This window comes from Hemitrygon akajei, chromosome 22 (assembly GCF_048418815.1).
Source record: "Hemitrygon akajei chromosome 22, sHemAka1.3, whole genome shotgun sequence".
In the NCBI taxonomy this organism is placed as follows: domain Eukaryota; kingdom Metazoa; phylum Chordata; class Chondrichthyes; order Myliobatiformes; family Dasyatidae; genus Hemitrygon; species Hemitrygon akajei.
The window spans coordinates 46,647,983-46,673,999 of NC_133145.1; the positions used below are offsets into that span (position 1 = coordinate 46,647,983).

Below are 26,017 nucleotides of genomic sequence, written 5' to 3' on the forward strand. Positions count from 1 at the left end.
TTTACTCACTGTGCAGCATAGTTGGGTCTTGATTATCTTAGAAGTCCCACCACTTAGACTTAAAGTCATTTTTTCAACCCTCATTGTGAATTTTAGGGGTCTGGATCATTAGGATGCTCATGCACAGCTCTAGCAGTAACAGATCTGAACAATGTTCCATCAAAGTAAGACAACTTGGATGCTTTGACAATGACATTGGAGGAACACAATGAGCCAAACTTTTTTCTGGAATGACAAACTGGAAGTGAACTGCTATCATTATGGAACCAACTTTGCCATTTAGAATGAGCTATTTTGGCATCTCAATGAGATTAGTGAATGTCTCATAATCCCTGCCTCAATATAACACTGTCTACTATTGTCAGTGCATACATTTCAACCATGCAACCTACTGATGTGGCCAAGAGCTTCTGCTCTAACCTTGAGAAGAAAAAACATAGTCTGCAATCCAGTGGGTAAAGAACTGATCTTCCTAGGCAACTTCATTGCTGGAGAAAAAGAGATGTATTTCTCTGGCAAGGAAGGAGTAGTAAAAATATAGTGAACATACTTGTCATAACCAATAGCCTGTTTCATCAGAGAGACAAGTGCAAGAGGTCGTAACAGCCCTCAACCAAATTCTGGCACCTGCAATATTATTGTATTATCCAAGATTGTAATAATGCATATGAAGTGCTCAAGTAACGGAGATGAATGAGATTTGTTTAAACATTCACAAGTGCTTGAGTAGCTAAGTCAGATAATACTTCAGAAATTGTGCATTTATTTGGTCTGACTAGTTCAAGTGTTACCAATAATTCTTACATTATCTGCTGTTATTACATTAAATATGGTTCAGGGCAAATTAAATGACAGAAGAAATGAGCAGAGTGCTTGTACATTTACTATTTTTATTCTTGCCACACAAGAGTAAGTCAAAACATTGTAAACAAAAAAAAAAGCACAGAAATACCACAAAGAGCTACTTCCTCATATAAAGAAAGCAGCAGGAAATAACAATCTACTGACAGCTGCACCTCACCATTAGATTGATATCTCTCTTCTAGCACAATTGAAACAAAATATTTCAAGGCAATTTGTTGCTATAAGAATGGTATTTGTTTAATACTAATTATTTTAAGTAAATGAATTATGTAGATATTTTAAAAATATTATCATTATGTTGAACTGTTAAATTAAAATTTTAGCAGTAGCTGTTAACCTTGAGAGGACAAACCAGGATAAGACTTGCATAGTGAACGGCAGGGCTCCGAGGTGTGCTGTAAAACAAAAGGAGCTGGGAATAAGGGTCTATAATTCCATGAAAGTGGCATTACAGGTAGATAGGGTTATAAAAAGAGCCTTTGGCAATTGGTCTTCATAAATCAGGGCTCTGATTACAGGATACACACAAACTGCTGGTGAAACTCAGCAGGTCACGCAGCATCTATGGAGAGATGAAAGGTCTCAGCCCAAAATGTTCACATTTTGTTTCTCCATAGATGATGCCTGACCTGCTGTGTTCCTCCAGAAGTCTGTGTGTGTTATTCTGGATTTCTAGAATCTGCTGTATTTTTTGTTTTATTGATTACAGGGGTTGGGATGTTACGTTTAAATTGTACAAGATGCCGGTGAAGCTGAATTTATAGTATTGTGTGCTGTTCTGGTCATCTACCTACAGGAAAGATATCAGTAAGCTAGACAGAGTGCAGAGAAAATTTACAAGCATGGTGTCAGGATTTGAGAACCTGAGTTATAGGGGAAGGTTGAATTGGTTAGGACTTTATTCTCTGCAGCACAGCAAAATCAGGGATAATTGTATCGAAATATCCAAAATTATGAGGTGTATAGACAGGAAAAATGTATGCAGGCTTTTTCCCTTCAGGTTTGATGAGACTAGAACTAGAGGTCATAGGTTAAGGGTAAAAGGTGAGATATTTAAGAGTGGTGGTGCAAATGTGGAATGAATAGGATTAGTAGATGCAGATTCAAGATTCTAGATGAAATTTCAAGGTTTAAGATTGTTAATATTTTTAGTACACAAGTGTAAAGAGCTAGATAATTGTTACTCCAGCTTTGATGCAGCAAAACAAAAACTCAGTAAGATAAAGAACACAATGATAATAAAAAAACACAATAAATATAAATACATAATCTATCTAAATATATAGATTGATTGTATGTCCATAGAGTGACGCTGGGCAGAGGAGTGTCTGTATGTAAGGTGACTGACAGGAAATGATAAAGCAGTGGTGGTTGTAGGTGTGGAGCTGTTGATTAGCCTTGCAGCTTGGGGAAAGTAACTGTTTTTGAGTCTGTTGCTCCAGGCATGGATGCTATATTACCTTCTCCCTAATAGGAGTGGGACAAACAGTCTGTGAGCAGGGTGGGTAGGATTTATCATGATATCGCTGGTTTTTATCTGGCACGTTTCCTCATATCCATGATGGCAGATAAGCTGGTGTTGATGATGCATTCAACAGTTTTGACTACCCATTGTAGAGTCTTCCTGTCCACAGTTGTAACATTTAAGAGAGGTCTGAGTAGGTATATGGAATGGAAGGGGTCTGGAGGGATCTGATCTGGGTGTAGGTAGAAGGGACTAACCAGAAAATCCAGTCGGAATGGACTAGATAGGATGAAGGTCTGTTTCTATGCTGTAGTATTTGATGATTAGAATTGAATAACACACTGGTAGAGGGCATGGTTCAAATACCTGCTGGAATATAGTACTGTGCAGCAGCAGTACAGTGCAGTACCTAAAATTAATACATATGTAGTAGGCAGGGAGAGGGGAATCATCATTGGGATAAGGGGAAAGGAGAAGGGAGGGAAAGGGAAGCACCAGAGAGACATTCTATAATGATCTATAAACCATTTGTTAGGAATCAGATTAGCTTGTTTGGTGTCTCAGGGTTGGGTGTGTCTGCACCAGCGCCAACTACCTGCATCTGGCACTCTGCCACCTGTCTCATGCCGTTCCCACGGTACTCAACCCTTACCATTTCCAACATGCTTTGCTCTCACTTTGCTCCACATTGACAAATACAGTACTGTGCAAAACTCTTAGTTGCAAAACCTGGCTATATATATGTGCCTAAGTTTAAGGTGTGTTTTATGTGTGCTGGTTTAAAATGGCACTGCTGGGGGTGAGAGACAACTTACTAGAAGTTAACAGAACAAGAAATACAACTAAATGCTTTATTAATAATGCTTTTTCTTAAAAAAATATGGTGAATTATCACTGCAAATGATGTAGAGATGAGCGAAGGTGAGTCTGAGCTAAGGGTCGATGCCAGCAGGTGCGAAGTCAAGGCATGTTTGAGGAGAAGTCAGTTGAGGTATATTTGAGATTAAGTTGAGGTGAGTGGAGTGAAGAAGAGTCAGAGTGGAGGAGAGGCAGATTCGGGCCATGTCCACCTAAACCGAGAGCGAGGTTTGATCAAACTAAGCACCGGGCCAATTTGGAAAGGTTGGGGACAGGCTGAAACGTGGCTGTGAGGTCCAGGTCCAGAGCAACAGGGCCCAGTTCTAAAGAGTGAGGAACAACCTGATGTTTGGGTGATTTAAATACCAGGCCAAATGGATTGAAAAGGCAGGGTGTCAAGACCAGAGGCCAGGGTCGGGCCAGTTCTGCTCACTGCTCTGCTACGTTTACTCCGCTCTTCACTGCACCGAGGCCGAGGCTGTAGGTCTGCTCCAGGCTTCATGTCTGCGTTCACTTCGTTATGTGCCAAACTGAAACTGAGGCTGTGGGCCTGCTCTGGCTGCTCCTGGTTTTGTGTCTGGAGGACTCACTTCAATCTAAGTGCTATTTGCTTACTTATATTGTTTGTACAATTTGATTTTCTCTCTCTCTGTACATTGGGTGTTAGTCAGTCTTTATTCTTAATTTTTTGGGGTTTCTTGTTTTGTGGCTGTAAGGAGATGAATATTAAGATTGTATAATGTATACATACTTTGATAATAAATATGCTTTGAACTTTAACAGTTTTGCACACTACTGCAAGTTTTGAATTTTGGAAAAACTGAGTGAATGAAACTGAGTGTCAACTCCAAGATTTATTTGAAAGAAAGATTTATTCTGTGTCGGTCTACTTGCCTGTTTTAACCAATCTCCTCCATGTCCAACCATTGTTGCAATCTGTAATTTTCCCTCTCGCCATAGGATCACATACTAATCATAAAGTCATAGAGCACAGAAAGAGGACTTCTGGCCCACCGAGTTTTGTCAGTTATGAAGCACCTATTTATACTAATCCTATACTACTTTTATTTAAATCACCCTATAATGGGATTTTATCACTCATCTACACACTAGAAGCACGTTATAGTGATCAGCTCAGAAATGAAAATGCACATTTTTCACTGTGGAATGAAATCGGAACACTGCAAGGGATTCCATTTGGTCATAGCGAGAATATGCAAATTCCATACAGACAACACTGGAAATCTGGATCAAACTGGGATGTTGGAACTGCAAGTCAACTGTTCTACTAGCTCATTCACTGTAACATCAATCGGACCTTCATCACCTGAACCCTCAGCTTTTTGTACTCCAGCTGGACAACTCTTCTCAAATTCTTAGCTTCTTACTTGCTTTGTTTTTTTCCCCATTAAACCAGTTATATCCTCTCTTGGATAAATCTCTTTCTTTTCCTTGGGATGCCCCAAAGGATGCATTCAGATCAGTGTGTGAGGGATGTCATCAATAACCAAAACTGCCCATCTTATTCACCAGCTCCCTATCTGATACCATACTGCAACTGGAAGCTGACCTCACTGATTTCCTTCCCTTCCAGCTCACTGTTACCATCTGTGGCTTCTTGGAGTCTGCCAGTGGATAAAGAATTTTTACTCTTCTAAAAATACTTCTTTAGATTGTGTATTCTCTTGCAAAATGCCCCCTGTCATCTGAAATTAGATGTGTAAAGTATCTGGGCTTAAGAGTGACAAACACTCTTAGGTTCTAACATGTCAGTTCATGGGCTCCTCTTCTGCTGCGACTAGGCCACTCTCAAGTTGGTGGAGCAAATTTCTTATTCCGTCTGGGTAGCCCTCATCTTGCTGGCAAGAACATCGATTTCTCTAGCTTCTGATAACTTTTCATTCTTTCCCCCTCTCTCTTCTTCCATTCCCCACTCTAGTTCCCATTTTACCCCTTCTCTTCTCCTCACCTATTACCTCCCCCGATGCCCCTTCTCCTTCCCGTTCTTCCATGATCCACTCTCATCACTATCAAATTCCTTCTTTTTCAGCCCTTTACCTTTTTCTACCCATCACCTCCCAGCTTCTCCCTTCATCCACCCCCCTTCCCATCCATCTAGCTTTACCAATGCCCTCCTAGTTTGTACTCCTTCCTCTTCCCCACCTTCTTATTCTGGCTTCTTCCCGATTCTTTCCAGTCCTGATGAAGGGTCTTGGCCCAAAACATCAATTGTTTATTGCTTTCCATAGATGCTGTCTGACCTACTGAATTCCCCCAGCACTTTGTGTGTGTTACCCTAGATTTCCAGCATCTGTAGAACCTCGTGTTTAAGAACGACAGTATTGACCTGACTACCACACCCCCAGCTGGCTATATTTTTTTGCTACCTACTTTGACCAAATCACCATGAATGAACTTTTATTTGTGATAAATTAAAAGAAATTATACGATATGAGTATATTGAATAACTTTTGCTACAAGTCATAATTTTGCTTAAAGTAGGAAAAATAGATTGCGATAAATTTAAAGTATTAGGTTGGATGAACTATTAAACAGCACTGTCACGGTGAAAGAATAAAAACTGCTAGGAAAAATTCTGTTATTTAACATAAGTAAACAAATACCATTCGTTATTATGTATGACAACAGAAAACAATGATCGGTGGTGAAAGTTAACAGATTTTTATATATTTTTCCCTTTTCATGATGATGCATCTGATGGTCATCTACTGATAAAACTGATGATAAACAAATTCAATATGGCAATATAATAGATTACTAACCCTGTACTACGATTAATTTTAATTTTCAAATGATGAAACAATATTGACTAACAAAACACTCTTTTGCTCCAAAAATGTTGTTTTCAATAAAGCAGAATTTTACTTATATTTTATATGCCAGTGTATAGTTCAATAATTAAAAACAAGCTATTTCTTCAGAGCTACCACATCCAGTTCAAAACTATTACTATGAACAGCTAAAGCAATCATAAAATTGCTGGCTGGAGGTTTTCTGCGTTTGCACTTGGCAGTATGCAGTTTTCCACACTTTAAATGTGAGACAAATGAGGGGTTGGCAAGCACAAGAGTGGAAAATCCAGGCTGCTACAAAAACAATGCCTAGATACAAAGCTCTAATTGAATCTTAGGACCCCATCACCTTACTGTCAATCAAGGATGTCTCTGGAACAATAATTATTACTTTATTTTATCTCAGTGACAGAAAGAAGAAATCCCATTTGGTTTAACTTTATTTATCAAATTCCTTGTTCCTCAAGATTTATAGAAATATACTGGGCTGATGAAAGTTTGTTTCTTTCAAACTGTTAATGCCAAAGTCACATCTAAACGTGAGGAAATATCTTAATCGCTTCAATGTTTTTGGTACTTTAAGTTTATTTCAGTTAAATTTATTTTGCACCAGAGTTCAAAACAGTGCACACTAAAAACTGAATTCAGGACATTCCCACTCCCGCTGCTCCTCCTCAGAGTAAAGGTAGTGGAAATCTGGAACACTTTCTCTAAAAGCCTGAAGATTTTGAGTGAACTGAATTTTTCAAAAGTGGAAGTTGGCGAGTGTTTTTTGGTGAGGCACTAACATCAACAGATACAACCAAAGATGAATAAACATAATTGTGGTCCAGATCCACCAGGCCTGAATGGATGACAGAGTCGACTTTAAAGGCTGAACAATTTACTTCCATTCCAACAATATACATCTTTCAGCAAACATGTAACTGGCAAAGTCATAGATTCTAAGTCTAATACATGATTCCACATGAAAAGGGCGCAGGGGTAGAAGCTTATCCTTGCTATTTGTTGTTCATGTATGACACTACAGAAGCTGAGCATTATATTCTTGGTCTGAAATGTGGCCCCAAAAAGAGCCCATGGATCTGCCTTTAGCACTAACCACATATTTTGTCCCGGTCTCTAGACATGAGGTTGCCCATTTAAGACTAAAAGGAAAATATTTTTTCTTTTTACTCTGTGGGCTGTGAATAGTCAACTCCAGACAGTTATCAATGTTCAGTTGGACAGCATATTAAAAGATATGATAAATTAATTTTCAGATATTTAAGGAATCAATGAATATGGGAATCAAGTGATGATGAAGCAAAATAGCCTGTCACCTGAATTACTTTATCTTCACAATTTTAAATTTATTATTTTCCCCTTTTATAGTTCCGCCTCTCCTCATCCCCATTCCTCAGTGACCAGAATAATGTTCACATTTCAGAATGAGAAGAAAAACCCATTTTAACCATTGACAGACAAACAGCCATGCTGTTACAGACTGACCATTTTAGTGATTCCAACATTGGTAAAAGATGATCATTGGCAATGGTGAAAAGTTACTTTTTAAAAAAAATTTGAATAATTAATAGAAGCTACATTGAAATAAAACAGAGGCTGAGGGTTAACCGTACAGAGGTTTACAAGATTATGAGGAGCACAGATAGCTAAGATAGTCAGAGACTTTTTCTCATAGTAGGAGAATGTAAAATTAGAAGGCAGAGGGTTAAAGCAAGATTAGGGAAATTTAAAACAGATCTAACGGGCAAGTTTTTCCACACATTTTCTTCTGTGGGAGTTTTCTCCCACAATTTCATACATAAGGGAAAAAAATATTTTTTTTGGTTACATACAAATGAGCTAGAGGAGGAGTCAGTCAGACAGGTACTTGGATAGGAGAGGAGTGGAGGGATATGGGCTAATTGCAGACAAATGGGATTAGCATAGATAGGCATCATAATCAATATAGATAAAATGGGACATTGGGTCCATTTTTATTCTGTATAGGCCCTAGACTCTGATTCCCTGATGCATCTCTAAATTAACGTTTTTCTTCAAATGGAATTTGCGACATTGCATGTTTTTGGTTTTACTTATCTTATGGACTTTGAATGGATGCAACACATGATCATATTAAGAGTAGTACTGTTGTTACACACAGTTACACTTTGGATGCATTGTGAATACTGTAACAATATCAAAAGAGATAAGCAAACTATTTCAACAGATGGCCCACAACACTTCAATTTACTAAAATCTGATTATTCCAATCTAATAACTGTTACTTTCTTCACTGCCTAAATTACCTTACAAATAAAAGCTCATTTAGCTTGTAAGTTATTTTAAAATGAAAGCAGGGAGTCCTTCTCTGACTCAACAGCTCTGCATACAATAAAGGAGCAGAATACTAGAATTTGGCAAAATGTCAAGATGTCACTTATGTTCATATTGATGCAATGCCTGAAAGCCCGACTTAAAATAAAGAATTCTATTATTAAAATGGTTCTTGTGAATTTTGGTAACAAGAAAAGAATAGGAAATTACCAACAAAGCAAAGTCACATTATTTCTTTGCACAAAACTGGATGGTGGTAAGAATTTACACTGTAAAGAAAACCAAACAAGCAATGCATCACTGTATTAAGAATATTTTTGATCAGTCCCTTGATGACCACCTTTTATTAAATGGAAATAATTTATGTATTTTTAAACAATATGTCACAGTTAACTAAGATCTACTACATTTATCACTTTGTACAATAATATTTATTAACACTTATGAACAAAAGAATTTTTCCCAGTTCTTACCTTCCTTAAGACGATCTCTCCACTCATATGCATGGCCAGGTTGCTAAAATGGAGCAGCATCTGGTCTGTCGCTAACTGTTGTTCAATTACATCATCCCCATAAATCACAACAATAGCCACACAAACAAACAGGTGGAAGTAGTCAGTCTGCAAGGCACATATACATAAATGATATTACTAGCATACAGAAACTGTGCATGGGTGTTATTATTCAGAAATTCAAACATCAAATCAACAGGGCCAATATGCAGTTACTCTTCAATAACTGAAATTCTAGCAGCAATTCTCTACATTTCATCCCTTCCACCCATTACAATCCTCCAAATGAAAATCCAAATTCATTCAGGACTGAAATTAGGGCTAGCATTAGGCTTTGAATAAAACGGACAAATAATGCTAGTAAACATGGCCAATACTTGCTCTCTCTTTTGATTTTGTGCTGTATATCTTTTATCTGTTTACTTCAAGTTCAAATTCAACTGTCATTTAACCATACACATGAATGCAGCTAAATGAAATAGTGTTCCTCCAGGGCTAAAGTGCACAACACAGTACCAAAATTCACACACAGCTCACAATACATATAGCTACAAATAATATTTAAGAATATTATGAATAATATTTAAATAATCAATAAAACACTGGCTGTGGGGCAGAGTAGGATTTTCTGATTGAGATAGCTTTTAAATTACACATCTCCACCTCTGTGCTAGAGATGTTACAGGGAATGTTTAGCAGTCTTCAAATTTTTAATTTAAATTCAATAAATAGACATACTTTTGATTGTGAAGATCAGAATTGATCAGCGATAAGAAAAACAAGCTAGCTGGGTTACACTTACTGAACTGCAGATGCAGATCAGTGAATACCAAGGCAGGCAATATAACCCACTGAAAAAATAGTATTATTTGTAAAACTATACCATCTTTTAAAATCTTTGGGCACACACACATTTTTTTGGAACACTCTCTGAAGATTTTTTTTTATCAAACTGAAGTCTATGCACTGTCTTGTTTTCCAGCACCTCATGCTGATACAGCATTCGATCATTCCAGCAGCACAGCAAGAACATCTGCTGTAGGTCTAGGTCCTATCGCACCTTCAATGAACCTTAGTCTCTTCAGTGAATAGCCACAGTGGCTGTGAAGGAGGCTTTCTAGCAAGACGGGTTTAACACCAAAAGAAAACTTAAATTAGAAAGCGCAGGATAAAGCAGGGATTGAAGTCAGAATTGCTTTGGCTGCTGTACTTTGGACTGTGGTCAACCCATTAATTAAAAAAAAAGGAATGGAAAAGCAGTGGATAGAATTCAACACAAGTCATTTTGAGCAGTAATCTTTTGATTAAAAAGTAGGGACTGGGCGTTGTGGTTGGCTGCTTTTTATGACAATATCTAGTAACTCTGAGAAAGCTCTGGCATTTACTTCCACCTCTTCCAATACCAGTTTCTGTTTGAGGGTTCAGTAGTATTCTGTTTCCCGGAGGCCTAAAGTACTGACCCAGGAACAAGAGTAATCACAAAGCTAAGGAACCATCATACAAAACAATCTGGTTCAATAGTTTTTATAGGAAGGAAATCTGTCATCATTACTCAGTTTGCTCTGCATGCAACTTCAGATGTGTCACTTCTATAGAAAATGTGATTCAGAATTGCCTCTTTAGTTTGGGCATTTAGGAATGGACCATTAATGACACCCTCACCAGTAATATCCACATTCCACAAAGAACCACAAATAAACACATTTAAAAATGGTAAGTCATTAAAATGAGTAAAGTATGATTCCCAAAAATAAGATTTTTTTCTGTCTAGAGAGATCGTTAAGCAGTAATTGAGGCTTTTAACCTTTCTCCCAGATAGTTACAGGAATCTGAAACTCTCTTAAAGGCAATGAAAACAGTTCTTGAACATTCTGCAACACAGAAAAGTACAGCACAGGAACAGGTCCTTTGGTCCACCATGATTTCAAATTAAACTCATCACATCTGCTTACACATGGAACACATCTCTCTATTCACTGTTCACGTGTCTTTCTAAATAACTTATCAACGTGGCTATTGTATCGGCTTTTGCCACTTCCTCTGGCACCAGCCACTCTCAGTAAATTAAAAAAAAATCATTGCCTCTCAAATTTTCTTTAAACCTTTGCTCTCTCATCTTAAACCTATGCCCTCTAGTATTTGACATTTCCATCTTCGGAAAATAAGACTATCTACCCTTTCCATGTTTCCCATAATCTTGTTACTATCAGTTTTCTCCTCAGTCTCTGACTCTTCAGAGAAAACAATCCAAGTCTGTCAAACCTCTCCTTCTAGGTCATGCCCCCTAATCCAGGCAGCATCCCGGTAAATTTGTTCAGCACTCTCTCCAAAACCCAAACTTAGTTTGTCCAATTTCTCATTCTAGTTAATACCCCCTAATTCAGCCAGCATCCTGGTAAGTCTGTTTTGCACCCTCCCCAGAACTCAAACTTAAACTCTTGACAGATTAATGCTTTAGGAGGATTACCCTGGAAATAATTGCAAGACAGTCTAAACAGTGAACAAATAAGGAACTGAGGAAACCAACTTTTGAGTTGCCATGTACGTTCTGCATAGTTCAGAAATGGTCAGCTTCTTGCTGTAATGGCAAGTTTCATCATCACTGCTAATATATATACTGCAATATTATTATATTTTAGTGGGGATATTATGTGATGTGATATGAAGAAGAGGGATTTGGGGCTGACTTGTGGTTGCAAAAACATAATGTTACAGCTGAGATAGATATTTCTTTAAATTTCCTGTAATCAGTATTTTTCAGACTTATTAGACTTGACATAGGCCTAAAAAATGGATGCCAACCTGATAATGAGCCCAGCATGCCTCCCAAATACGGAGTGCCTCTGTTTCAGGAAACTCGCGTTTAAAGCAGAGAAGAATCCACCGATGACAGAACAGCATCTGGAGCCCATCCTCACCCAAGGACACCAAGTGGTGGTAAAAACGGGGGTGCATCAATCTCAGCAACTCTCTTAGGTACAGCTTTAAAACAAAAAGTACTTACGAAAACGCCGTATTTTTAGAAAAACTAATTACATGCATGCATATAAAAGTTCATAATATTATTAAACTTAACAATAAGGTTAAAATAATCAATAGGTTAAAGAAGAATATTTGGCTTAAGGAAAGATAATTCTTAAGGATATCTTTTATACATATTGAACAACTTTATATAATAATTTCCTTGATTAATCAAGGCATTAAAGATTACAGAGAGAAGACAGGAGAATGGTGTTAAGAGGGATAATATATAAGCCATTATGGAATGGCGGAGGAGACTCAATGGCCTGAATGGCCTGATTCTGCTCCTATGTCTTATGGCCTTGTGAAGTATGCTCTATTTACGCTAACCAATGCAATGGGTGCATTGGTATCCTAAATTGGATAAATTTTGCACTGCATGAAGGATTCGCAGACCCCATGCCAACACTGGAACACCAACACAAGGGGATGGTTTCTTACTAATCACTGAAATACTTTCCAAACTACTGGTGTAAATATTACAAAGTTAAATTTCAATGACTGTGCCCATTTAGCTGTTCAAGTTATTCTATTGCACACAGCCAAACCCAGCTGTGAAAATTAAAAAACCTGCTCAGGCTGTAGGCTGTAAATACTTATAAAAACAGTATTTACTGAAATATGACTTATTCCCAACTGTGCTGCACTGGAAATGATTTTTAAGGCTAATTATCCTGTAAAGTATTAAACAGAATTTGATGGATTAGATAAGAAATAGAAATGCCTCCAAAAATTACTTCAGCTTCATCAATCATCTTTACTGCCAGTCCAATCACTTCTCCCATCTGATTCAGCACTTACCAACTGTTTCTCCATATCATCATCCCGCGGAGAGCTGATGAAAATTGTATTCTGCATCAGTCCAACAAAACACCAAAATGTGTCGGATTCATCCCTGACTTCTGACAAGATTGGAGCCACCAGATCTGACATTCCCTGAGAGTAGCCTACCTCAGGGCTGTAAACTGCATAGTTCAGCAAAATTCTCCTGTGAAGAAATTCAGTTGCATAGACATGATTCATTTCAGGAGTTTATTCAGGGAAAAGAATCCCAGAATTCTGGTATGTTTAAAAATTGAAAATCCTTAATCTTTAAAACACAAAGACAAGTGCTGCCAGCTATGCCAGACACAGAAACTGTTATGAAATTGGAATGCTCTTCTTGTTCAGCCTTGCATGAAGGTAATTTCAAGGGGATGGGGAGGGCGGTGGAGGAGGGGATGGGGCATTGCTCTTGAACTATTGTAGCTTTCTTTGGTCAGCAATTTTCATAAGGAAGGAAATATGCAGGATTAAAGACTTCATAGTTGAACATACCCTTTTAAAAAATTAACTTTTTCAGAAACATTGCAACCCACTTCATGTGATTAAACTTTTTGAAAAACAGTTAACATTATTCCAACAAAGAGAGCACCAATTTAAAGTACATTAAATTAAAAATATGTGCAATAGAGCTAAAAATTGTCAACCTGTAAAACTATTGTTCATCAAGTTGTAAATTTGAGAAGATACCACATTTCCATTTTTAGAGTTTCCCTGTATGAAAATGCCACCTTTCTCCCATCTGGCCAAGATACATAAACACAGACAATTACCTCATTAATTCCACATTGGGGTTGTTTTCCCCTTTGAAGAACTGTTTGGATCGATCAGTTCGAACCACATCTTTATCAACAGTAAACTGAACTTTTCGCCAAAATTCTTCCTGCTCTTCAGGAGTCATTGACAATCTGCAACAGGGGAGTAATTTAAATCTCAATTTATGACATTCAGCCATCATCCCATTTTCCCTCATCATCCAGTTCTCCAGCTATTGCCATCTGGCAACAAGATCTGGAATGATCTGTTAGACCACGTCTAACCATCACCAAACAGGTCTGCAAATATCTGCATCACAATTGTCACTGTCCTTCAATTAATATGTCAAAATAATTTTTTAAATACACATAAGTAAAACAGTTTTTACTTGTGTTTTGATTTGCACTGATGTGGTTAATACATGCTAACTGTAAAAACAAATAATTTTCCTTTTTATATTGGTAATTGTGCCATGCAGGTGAATCTTACTTAATACTGCACTTTGAAACCCAACACTGCTCCAGCACTATTTTACTGCTTGATATTATGCATATTTATAATTGTCAAATATTAATTTTAAATATCTTCAGTAATTGTTTCCCAGTTGATAACATTTCCTGAATTGAAATATTCCTTAAAACAGTCATTAAGTGTCCTTCTATATACTGCCTGAAGATCACACATACAGTACACTCAATGCAGACATTGAAAGTAGCATGTACACACAATGATTCAGATCAAGCTCAAGCTAATTTTAACACTACAGATGAAAAACAACATTTTTTATTTATTCTTTGTGATTCTTATTTATTCTTGCTCTCATTTATAGATGATCTTGAATCATATCTTTGCATAAACATTCTCTGATGACTGGGAGATCTATTTTAATTTGCCTTTTATTTCCTCTTTGGATATAAACTCTTAACCTCATGACAAATGACATTGTTATTTAGATGAATTTCAGATGACTAACCAGCTTTACCACAATGTGGCACACTTTTCTTAAGCTCTAACAAGGCTCTCCAAAAAAACCCAGAATAAATCAAGTACAGCAGAATGAAAAAAAGAGGCAAAAACTATCAGTTTTATGCAAGCTACAAAGTATATTTGCATTATTCTAAAGATTACTAACAACATGAAAGCAAGCATTCACATGATTTCCTAAAACAGTCGCGGTTACATTTATTTACACTAGTAAAATTTATCAAGACTTACTCTGACCCTGATTCTTTCTTCCACTGATATCAATTATCTAAGTGACACAATACAGATATTTTGCATGAATAAGCAGCAATGTATGTCCTTTGATAGTTTGAACATTGTTAGTTTGTTAATCATTCTAACTGGCATTAAAAGTTATAAAAGTAGACATTTTTTTGAAATTATTGCAGGGCAAAGGTTGGAAATGTCAGAATTGTTAACATTTTTTAATGTACTATTGTTTCCTTGTCCTTATATCCCCTTTTTCTCTTTCAATCTAATCTTGTAGTCATACAGCACAGAACCCTTAGGTCAACTTGTTCATGCTGACCAAGATGTCATCAAAGCTAGTCCTATTTGCCCATGTTTCACCTCTAAATCTTTGCCATCCATGCACTGATCCAAATATCTTCTAAATGTTGTTATTTTATCTGCTGCAACCACTTCCTCTGGCAGTCACTCCATACGTATACACCACCTTCTATGTGAAAAAGCTCCCTCTCGGGTTCCTACTAAATCATCAGCCCTCTCACCTTAAACCTATGCTCTCTTGATTTCCCATCCCAAGGACACAGAACGTGTACATTCACCCTATCTCTTTCCCCTATGCTCTTATACACCTCTATAAGATTACCCCTCAGTCTCTTAAAGTCTTAGCTGTCCAATCTCTCCCTATAACACATACCTACAAACTCTGGCAACATCCTTGTAAATCTTTTCTGCACTTTTTCCAGCTTAATTCCATCTTCCCTAAAGCAGGGGACCAAAACCAGACACAATACTCCACGCAAAGCTGCAATGTCTCAACTTCTAGACTCATTGCTCTGAATAATGAAGGCCAGAATGCCAAGTTTTCTTCAATATCCTGTCTTCCTCTGACACTAATTATTCCAACATACTCTTGTTTATTTATACCCACTTCTATCCCAATAAAATCAGAATCAAGTTAAATACTATCGGCATATGTCGTGAAATTTGTCTTTGTGGCAGCAGTACAATGCAATACATAGTAATAGAAAAAACCTGGCACAGTGAAAGGCTCATACAGGGTCCTGGTAAAATGTAGGACTTGAGTTGATTTACTGAGGACTGTGATTTTATTTAAAATAGCTGTAAATCTACAACGAGGGGTGATGTAAGGTAAGTAGATCATGTGTGTGTTTGTGTTTGTATGTAGTTGTACGTACATGCTCTTTGTGTTTTCTTTCCCTTGCTCCTACTCTCTTCTACCCCGGTATAGATATTTACCATTCGGACTGATAGCCAATGCTTGTTTGCAGATATGTGTTTGTTCAATAAAGTTTTTAAAAAACTGAATTACAGAATTTCTACACACACACACACAAATATATATTATTTTTAAAAAATAGTTAAAATAAGCCTTTGACAAGATGCCACATGAGGCTGCTTACCAAATTACCTCATGCCTGTGGTATTACAGAAAAGTTACTAACATGGTTAGAGTATTGGCTGATTGGAAGGAGGCAGCGAGTGGGAATAAAAGGATCCTTGTCTGGTTGGCTGCCGGAGACGAGTGGTGTTCTGCGGGGTCGGTGTTGGGACCACTTCTTTTCATGCTGTATATAAGTGATTCAGATGATGAAATGGATGGCTTTGTTCCAAGTTTGCAGATGATACCAAGATTGGTGGAGGGGCAGGTAGTGTTGAGGAAACACAGGTAGGATGCAGAAGGACTTCGCCAGATTAGAAGAATGGGCAAGGAAGTGGCAAAATGAAATGCAATGCTGGAAAACGCATGGTCATGCACTTTGGTAGTAGAAATAAATGTGGGGACTATTTTCTAAATGAGGAGATAATCCAAAATCTGAGATGCAAAGGGATTTGGGAGTCCATGTGCAGAACACCCTAAAGGTTAATTTGCAGGTTGAGTCAGTGTGGTGAGGAAGGCAAATGCCATATTAGCATTCATTTCAAGAGGTCTCGAATACAACAGCAGGGATGTGATGCTGAGGCTTTATAAGGCACTGGCGAGGTATCACCTTGAGCATTGTGAACACTTGGGCTCCTCATCTTAGAAAAGGTGTGCTGGTATTGGAGAGGCTCCAAAGGAGGCTCACAAGGATGATTCCAGGAACATTTGATGGCTCTGGGCCTGTACTTGCTGGAATTTAGAAGGATGAGGGGGATCTTATTGAAACCTTTCGAATGTTGAAAGGCCTAGACACCGTAGATGTGGAAAGGATGATTCCCATTGTGGGAGAGTCTAGGACAAGAGGGTACAGCCTCAGGATAGAGGGGTGTCCATTCAAAACAGAGATGTAGAGAAATTTCTTTAGCTAGAGGATGGTGAATTTGTTGCCACATGCAGCTGTAGAGGCCGGGTCGTTGGGTGTACTTAAGGCAGAGATTGATAGGTTCTTGATTGGACATGGCATCAGAGCTTATGGGGAGAAGGCCGGTAAATAGGGTTGAGGAGGAGAATAAAAAAAGGATCAGCCATGATTGAATGGTGGAACAGACTCAATGGGTCAAATGGCCTAATTTCTGCTCCTATGTCTTATGGTTAAGTAGTGCAAAAATATAAATACAAGAAGTAGCGAGATAGTGTTCAAGGGTTAAATGTCCATTCAGAAATCAGATGGCAGAGGGGAAAAAGCTGTTCCTGAGCCACTTGAGTGTGTGCCTTCAGGTTTCTGTACCAATGTAGCAATGAAAACAAGACATGACCTGGGTGAAGGGGGTCTTTAATGATGAACGCCACCTTTTTGAGGCATCACTCCTTGAAGATGTCCTGGACACTAGGGAGACTAGTGCCTCTGGTGGAGCTGACTAAGTTTACAACTCTCCACAAGTTCTCTCAATCCTGTACAGTAGCATCCCCTCTACCCCCATACCAGATGGTGATGCAGCCAGTTAGAATGCTACATCTGTAGAAATTTGTGAGTGCCTTTGATGACATACCAAATAAACTCCTAATGAAATATAGCCACTGTCATGCCTTCTTTATAGCTGCATCGATATGTTGGATCCAGGTTAGATCCTCACAGGCACAAACTTGAAATTGCTCACTATTTCCACTTCTGATACCTCGATGAGGACTGTGTGTGTTTCCTCATCTTACCCTTTCTGAAGTCCACATTCAGTTCCTTGGTCTTACTGAGTGCAAGGTTGTTGCTGTGACACCGCTTAACTAGCTGATATATCTTGTTCCTGTACACCCTCTTGTCACCATCTGAAATTCTGCCAACAGTAGTTGTGTTTAGCAGCAAAATTTATAGATGGCATTTGAGCTGTGCCTACCACAGTTGTTGGTGTAGAGTAGAGCAGTGGGTTAAGCACACATCACTAAGGTACATTAATTTTGATTATCAGCAAGGAAGAGATGTTATTTCTGTTAGATCATTTGATCCAATGTCCATCAGCCACTCATCTTGCAACATTTGCTTGTCTCCTTTGGTCAACTCTGCCTTCATAAGAGCAAGCTATAAAATCACGTGAAATAGGAACAGGATTGGGCTGTTCACAAACTTGCTATTGCAGCTTATTCCACCATTCAAATAGTTCATGATTGATCTGATCTTGGACTCAGCTTTACTTTTCCACCTGTTCCCTATGAAGAACAAAGGTCTATCTCTTTTGGCATTAATTTTGTTCAATGTATCAGCTCTTTGGGATGAAGAATTTGAAATAATTATGATGTTCCAAAAGAAGGAATTCCTGCTCATCTCTTAAATGTGCTCCATGCTGCTACTTTGCCACTCAAGGGACGTGTCATTCAATCCAATGTCCATTAGCAACTCATCTTGCAACATTTGCTAGTCTACTTTAGGCAACTCTGCCTTAGTAAGAACTAGCTAAACTCTCAGGACAATCATGTTATGATTGCTCTTTCCAGAAGATCCTCTAACCTTGATATCTTAATTGTGAATCAATGCACGTGACCAGAGTTTAAAAAGTGGTTCCTTAAACTGGTTCTACATTATATTATTTTGAGAAATTGTCCTGACTACTGTCCATGAACTCATCCAAATGTGCTCTTTTCCACAATTGCTACCTGGCCTGCTGAGTTCCTCCAGCATTTCATGTGTGTTGCCTGCTTCATGTCATTTTCTTCCCTTTACCAATCTGATTTGTTCAACATATTGATTATTAGAGTATCACAATGATTACAGAACTTGCTTTGCAGATCACTATTAACTTATTGATTTACACTGCCCTATTATTGTACATGATTTCCACCAAGTTTGTGATTGAAGACTCATCAGTAATGTCTCTTTACCTCTCATTTCAGGAATTTGTCAGGATGTTGCTCCCTTTTAATTTTCATTAATTGATAATTAGTGATATACTATTAAATATCCAATCCTTTATTATCTCAATTTTTTATTGTTTTGTATCTTTTTACTCTTGTTAATTTTGTTTCTTGATATTCGCATTACATCATGGCTATTGCATGGCCATTTGTCCCAACAAGCCAACATTAGCCCACTGGAAGGACAATCCAGCTAGTCCACTTTCTCCTCATAACAGTGTAAATTCTTTCAAGTTCAAGTTTAATTATCATTCACTCATTCATGAATATAGCCAAATGAAACAGAGTTCCTCCAGGGCCAAGGTGCAAAACACATTACCAACAGCACACAGTACAGAGCACAAATAGCACATATAGTTACAATTTCAGAAGAGCAGACATTCCCAAACAGAGAAAAAAATATATATATACCCCACGACCCTGAGTGGCATGACTGTAAAATTGTAGAATTAAGTTGTCTTTCCACAATGTGAACACTGGAGGGCAGCACCAATGGGAGCAAACAGGCCTAACCTAGTACAGATTCCAGCATGCCCCGCAGAGGCTCTTCCACACTGCTTTGGCATCTCCTCTCCTGGTCAGCTGCAACAGACAACCCAGTGGCCTTAGCCTAGATCTAGTCCTTGCCACAAAAAGGGCAACGCAGTTTCCCACCGTGGGTCTCTCCAAAGAACGAGTGAACCGGACTTGCAGTATTCTACATTACCAGTGTCCGACAGGGTCTTGCGATCACAATCACATAATTATCCAGCTCTATTTAGCTACAATCAAACATGCTTCTACTGTGCCCTCTCATGCAATTCAGACTCCAATCACTAAGGTAAAAAAATTGCTTCAGGTCATTTACAAGAGAAAATCTGCAGATGCTGGAAATCCAAACAACACACACAAAATGCTGGAAGAACTCAGCAGGCCAGGCTGCATCTATGGAAAAGAATACAGTCAACATTTCGGGCTGAAACCCTTCAGCAGGACTTTTATTTCTCTCCAGTCCTGCTGAAGGGTCTCGGCCCAAAACATCGACTGTGCTCTTTTCCACAATTGCTACCTGGCCTGCTGAGTTCCTCCAGCATTTCATGTGTGTTGCCTGCTTCATGTCATTTTCTTCCCTTTAATCTAAGTTCCCTAATCCTTGGTGCTTCTCCCACTAAGAAGTTTTCATCTATCAATTCTGTCTGCAACTTTCATGATTTTAAACACCCATTGTTATTGACACAGTAGGTCAACGGCAGACACAATCTCAAAGGCTCTCCACATGACTTCAGACCACCTGGACAACACAAGCACCTATGTCAGGATGCTGTTCATCGACTATAGCTCAGCATTTAATACTATCATTCCCACAATCCTGATGGAGAAACTGCAGAACCTGAGCCTCTGTACCTCCCTCTGCAATTGGATCCTCGACTTCCTAACCAGAAGACCACAATCTGTACGGATTGGTGATAACATATCCTCCTCACTGACAATCAACACTGGCGCACCTCAGGGGTGTGTGCTTAGCCCCCTGTTCTACTCTCTGTATACACGACTGTGTGGCTAGGCATAGCTCAAATACCATCTATAAGTTTGCTGACGATACAACCATTGTTGATAGAATCTCATGTGGTGACGAGAGAGCGTAGAGGAATGAGATATGCCAACTAGTGGAATGGTGCCGCAGCAACAACCTGGCACTCAACGTCAGTAAGACGAAAGAGCTGATTGTGGACTTCAGGAAGGGTAAGACAGAGGAATATATACCAATCTTCATAGAGGTATCAGAAGTGGAGAGAGTGAGCAGTTTCAAGTTCCTGGGTGTCAAAATCTCTGAGGATCTAACCTGGTCCCAACATATCGATGTAGTTATAAAGAAAGCAAGACAGCAACTATACTTCATTAGGAGTTTGAAAAGATCTGGTATGTAAACAAATACATTCAAAAACTTCTATAGATGTACTGTGGAGAGCATTCTGACAGGCTACATCACTGTCTGGTAAGAGGGGCTACTGCAAAGGACCGAAATAATCTGCAGAGGGTTGTAAATCTAGTCAGCTCCATCTTGGGTACTAGCCTACAAAGTACCCAGGACATCTTTAGGGAGCGGTGTCTCAGAAAGGCAGTGTCCATTATTAAAGACTTCCAGCACCCAGGGAAGGCCCTTTTCTCACTGTTACCATCAGGTAGGAGGTACAGAAGGCACAAACTCAGCGATTCAGGAACAGCTTCTTCCCCTCTGCCATCTGATTCCTAAATGGACATTGAACCCTTGGACAGTACCTCACTCTTTTTTAAATATACAGTATTTCTGTTCTTTGCACATTTTTAATCTATTCAATATACGCATACTGTAATTGATTTGTTTATTACTAATATTTTTTCCCTTCTTCTATGTTATGTATTGTATTGAACTGCTGCTACTAAGTTAGCAAATTTCACTTCACATGCTGGTGATAATAAACCTGATTCTGATTCAATCAGATCACTTAATTTCCTATGTTCCGACAAGAACTTCACCCCCCCCCCCCCCCACCCCGCCGCCTCAGTTTCTCCGGTTTATCCACATAACTGACATCCCTATCCCTAGAATCAATTTAGTTCCACTCAAATAAACTCTCTTCAAAGCTTTGATATCTCTCATAAAATGTGGGGGCAGGAATGGGCATAATGATCCAGATGTTTCCAAACCAGTAATTTATAAAGCTTCATAATAACTTTCTTGCTCTCATGCTTCTCTATTTTGCTTACCACAGCTTCCTCAATCTTAATTAACTGTATGCAAGTCCATTATATGGAACTTGCATTCTTGTCCTTTCTACCATTGCAGCTGTTCTTCACAACCAGTTACTACCAAATTATTATGTTGCTAATGGTCCATAGATTGCTGTATTGTCAATCTAGTACGTTCTTACCTTTCATTAATCTGGTGTTGTTTAATAAAGACATTTTGTTATTACTTCCTATGTTGTTCATTTTTTCTCTTTTTGTTCTAACCTATTCTCTAAACTTATGGTTTCCTTACTTTTTGGCCATTACTATTTCTTCCCATTTGCGCTTTTGCATTGGAATACTTTTCTAAAATTCTATTTATTCTTTCTTCAAAGTTCTTAACACAAGTTCGACTTACGCACTGACCACTCTAATTACACATCATCTTGCTGGCTCCACTCTTAAATTTACCCCATATTAGGAAATTACAGCTGAATTTTAAGTAATGGCAGTGGAATAAAAAATTCTTAAGCTCTGAAGAGGTATTACCTCTTTTGCTCGAGTTCCTCATATTCCAAACGTTTCTGAATACGGAGAGCTTCTCGTTCTTCTGATGTTGACTCACAGCTGTAAAACTGTAACAGAAATGGCCAGACCTCTCCACGGATTGCAGGATCAATACCACCAAAAAATATTGCCTTTAAAAGAAAGATGCAGAAGTCCTCATGATTCCTTTCCATACCTATAGCTATTTTTATTTACCAAATACTCCTTAATTAAAATAACGAACTAACATTTGTTGTGGAGAAATAAGCAGGGATATCTTCTGCCCAAGCAAAAGACTATTATCGGTAGCAAAGGCATGCAACTCTAATTATTTTTGTATGTAGCCTAAAAGTAGTTTTCATGACTAACAAAATCATTTAGTCTGAAAATCTTTAAAGTTCACATGACAAAATATTTCTTATAAAGAATGTGACGATAGTGTCCCACAGTTGAAGTATAGTTTTTGAAGGAATTTTACAAGCATGAATTTTACAAACCAAATTTAAAGCATTCCAATCAACCATGCCAATAGGAATCAAAATTTCCTGGCAGGCAGAATTTAGTTTTCAACAACAGCAAGCAAATTTCATCTCTTTGTTTAGAAGGATTTACTGGCTTTGGAGTTAATGCAGATTTCTAAGATTGGCTTTTAAGATGATGGTGTCCTTTGAAGGGCATTTGAGAAAGTTTATCCTTTTCAACAGTAGAGAATTGGTAGTAATTGTAGACTATGTAGGTGGCGAATGAGTATCAGCATTACATCGAATGGTGAAACAGGATCAAAGGCTGTATGGTCTACTCTTATTTCTATTGTTTACTTTATATTCCTATGATTAGTTGTAGGAATTTTGTATGAAGAATGGCTGGTGTACTCGTCCATGTGTGTTTATGCATCACATTTGATATCATATTGCAAAATACCTAGATTCTGGAAACAAAACTGAATAAATAAAATATATATCATTGAAGCATCTCAAAGGTCACAATCAAGTACTGAAGTGTGGTCACTTATGAATCTCAACATTACAGCTAATTTACACAAAGCAATGAGTTAAATATGCACTCTGATAAGGGGTAAATGTCCAGTCATTTCATGAACTCTCTTGATAAGTTGTGTGAGAATTCAATTAATGGATCTTTTACATATACCTGAACAGACTAATAACATCTCATCCAAATGGCTATGCATAACTTGCTCAATACTACACTCAAGTGTCAGCCTAGATTAACAGCTTCCATTTACATAATGCTTTTAATGCAGCAAAACATCCCAAACACTTCACAGGAGTGCTATCAAACAACATATTGACATTGAGCTATGAGGAAGTATTAAGGCAGATAATCAAACCCTGGTTAGAGAAATAAATAAATAAACAAGGAAACAAAACAAAAATGTTTTGGGACAGAATTTAAGAATGTAATGCTGGCAGCTGAAGAAACAATCACTAGAAGAGGAATTAAATTTGGGGATTCTCAAGAGACTGTAAATGAAGATTGGCTAATATCTAAGTACCAAAAACAAAAGAGCACAGGTTTAAGGTGAGTGGAAGGAGTATTAAAGGTGATCTGAGGGGCAAGTCTTTTTTAAACTACACTGCAACACACTACCAGTGGAGAGGGTGAAATCAGATACAATTACTATATTTAAAAGGCATTTAGAGAGACATACAAGTAGACAAGGCTTAGGAAGATATGGACTAAATGGGATTGATATAGATGGACAGAGAAATATAGAGCACAAAAATGGATCCGTTGGCCCACCAAATCCATATTGATCTAAGAGTAAATGGCTCCAGTAAAACAGAAGGACAAAACTACCAGGGAAATTAGAAAATAAGAATCTGAATTTTAATGAAACACAATAGAGGTTCCATTGAACAAGGATCAAAAAAAAGGTCAGTAAGCACAGATGTGATGGGTGAAGACACAGGTGGTGGAATTTTGGATAGCAAATTCATGGAATGAAGAACAAGGAAGGTCAGATAAAAATGCATTGAATTAGTCAAGAATTGCTGTAACAAGGATATGGATGTTAGTAACAGATCAACTGAGGAAGGAGAGTAGTTGGTCAATTCTGAAAAGAGGTGGGCTTAGTGAAGGCACTGTAAGAAAATATGAAATTGAACTCAAGATTGTGAATAGTTTGATTCAGTTTCAGATACCACAAAGAGAATTTGCGTCACTGGCAAGGAAATTTAATTTGTAACTGAGGCACAAGACCATGGCTTTGGTCCTCACAAATTTTCCATCCATTCACATGGATTTTCAAAAAACCCATAAAACTTATGGAAAGCTCATTTGGTAAGGTAGGAATGGTAGTAGGAGTTGAGATGCCAGAATCATAAATGTAACCCTTCTTTTTGGATAAAGTTGAAGACAATAGCATAGAAATAAGAAATAAAAGAGATCAAGAATTATTTCTCAAAGGACATGAGGAATATCAGTATACCAGTGGAATTGGAAGTAATTGTAGCAATTCTTGACATAAATAAATAGACTAAATTGGCAAACACACTTTCATCTAGTTGGATGATCATATAGGGCATTGAGGTTCATGAAATAGTCAACCACAGTGGGGACTTGAGGTCAATTTGTGGAGGTAAAACAGATTGCATCCTTAAAGCAACTGACCTCTGCAATTCCGTCAGTAACCCAGAAATAAAACTGATTTAAATAAATAATCTAATTACTAAATAAATTTCCCACTAAGACACATTTTCCTGTTTATTAACCAACAACCCCCCTCATCATACCACCATGCCAGAAACAATTGGGGAATCTGTGGAGTATTTAAAAACACAAGTTACACTTCTTAGAAAAATATGTCCCAAACTAACAGTTTTTAAAATATCAGCCTAATATAAAGCAGAGCACTATTTTACTGTTATTTGATCTTTACAATACATAATAATTGATCAGAGCTACAGTTCAGAAAGATACTAAGGTACTCGGTGCCTAAGTTAGTACACTGCAGCTGTCAGTGAATATTTGTATTTACATTTAAGAATCTCTTCAGATAAATATTGCCTTCTTCCTGCTAATCTTGGCTGGGGTATCAGCTGTGCCAAGAGCATCACTGTGTTGTTGTCAAGACTCCACAGGCCACACATTTTCTGCAGGTCATCACTAATCTTCTTCCTGCTGGTGTAGAATCTCCCCAACTCTAGTTGTGAAAACTTACTGCTTCTCAAATTCCAATCAGAATCATGACTATCACATGTGAATGAAGCTGGGCAGGGACTAGCAACTGGGATAAAAACTAGGCTTTGAGCAAAGAAATCTCTAACTGAGGCATTGATTAAATAAAGGATAAGCAGAAAATAAACAATTATTACATTAATACTATATTTTTAAATCATACATCTCAGAATCTAGCCATTATAAATACAAGGTGTGTGTGTATTATATACCTGCTATAAGCTGGCCCATATTAATAAATACATTTTAAAACAGAGCTCAGAATACCACAGACACTTCATAGAAAATATTTTTTCTCTGCATGGATGACTACTGGTTCATTTAGAGGATGATCCCGGGGCATTTTGCAGCTAGAAATCGGAGATAGGTGTAACAATCTCACTATAAGCCGCTCTGCTGACCAGCAGGATAGAAGACATGCTGCTGGGATAATAGCAGTGCAAGCACAGTACGGTCGTATAGCACAGGCAAATCTGATGTTAAATATGAACATTGGAAATTGCAATAGCAAAACAATAATAATAAGACTGACAAATGTTCTTCAGTATTCTGATTCCTATTCCATATAAATGCTCAGATTAAGAATCACTGACTGCCAATATTCAGGTGTGGATTTATGCTAACTTCACTGCAATGAAACTGACATTAAAAGGTGCAATTACAGCTGAATGCATCTGAGGGA

At 37.9% G+C, this 26,017-nt stretch overlaps 1 protein-coding gene across 3 annotated transcripts in view; it reads right to left on the reverse strand.

Annotated features, from left to right (window-relative positions):
• Positions 1-26,017, reverse strand: part of tbc1d16 (TBC1 domain family, member 16) — a 110,768-nt gene that overhangs the window by 10,516 nt on the left and 74,235 nt on the right. For all 3 annotated transcript variants that reach the window (XM_073026154.1, XM_073026155.1, XM_073026156.1), the window contains 5 exons: positions 22,141-22,289; positions 13,448-13,582; positions 12,654-12,840; positions 11,634-11,813; positions 8,793-8,939 (listed from right to left, as the gene is read on the reverse strand). In XM_073026154.1, coding sequence (XP_072882255.1) covers positions 8,793-8,939; positions 11,634-11,813; positions 12,654-12,840; positions 13,448-13,582; positions 22,141-22,289 — 798 coding nt within the window. The remainder of the gene's footprint in view (positions 1-8,792; positions 8,940-11,633; positions 11,814-12,653; positions 12,841-13,447; positions 13,583-22,140; positions 22,290-26,017) is intronic.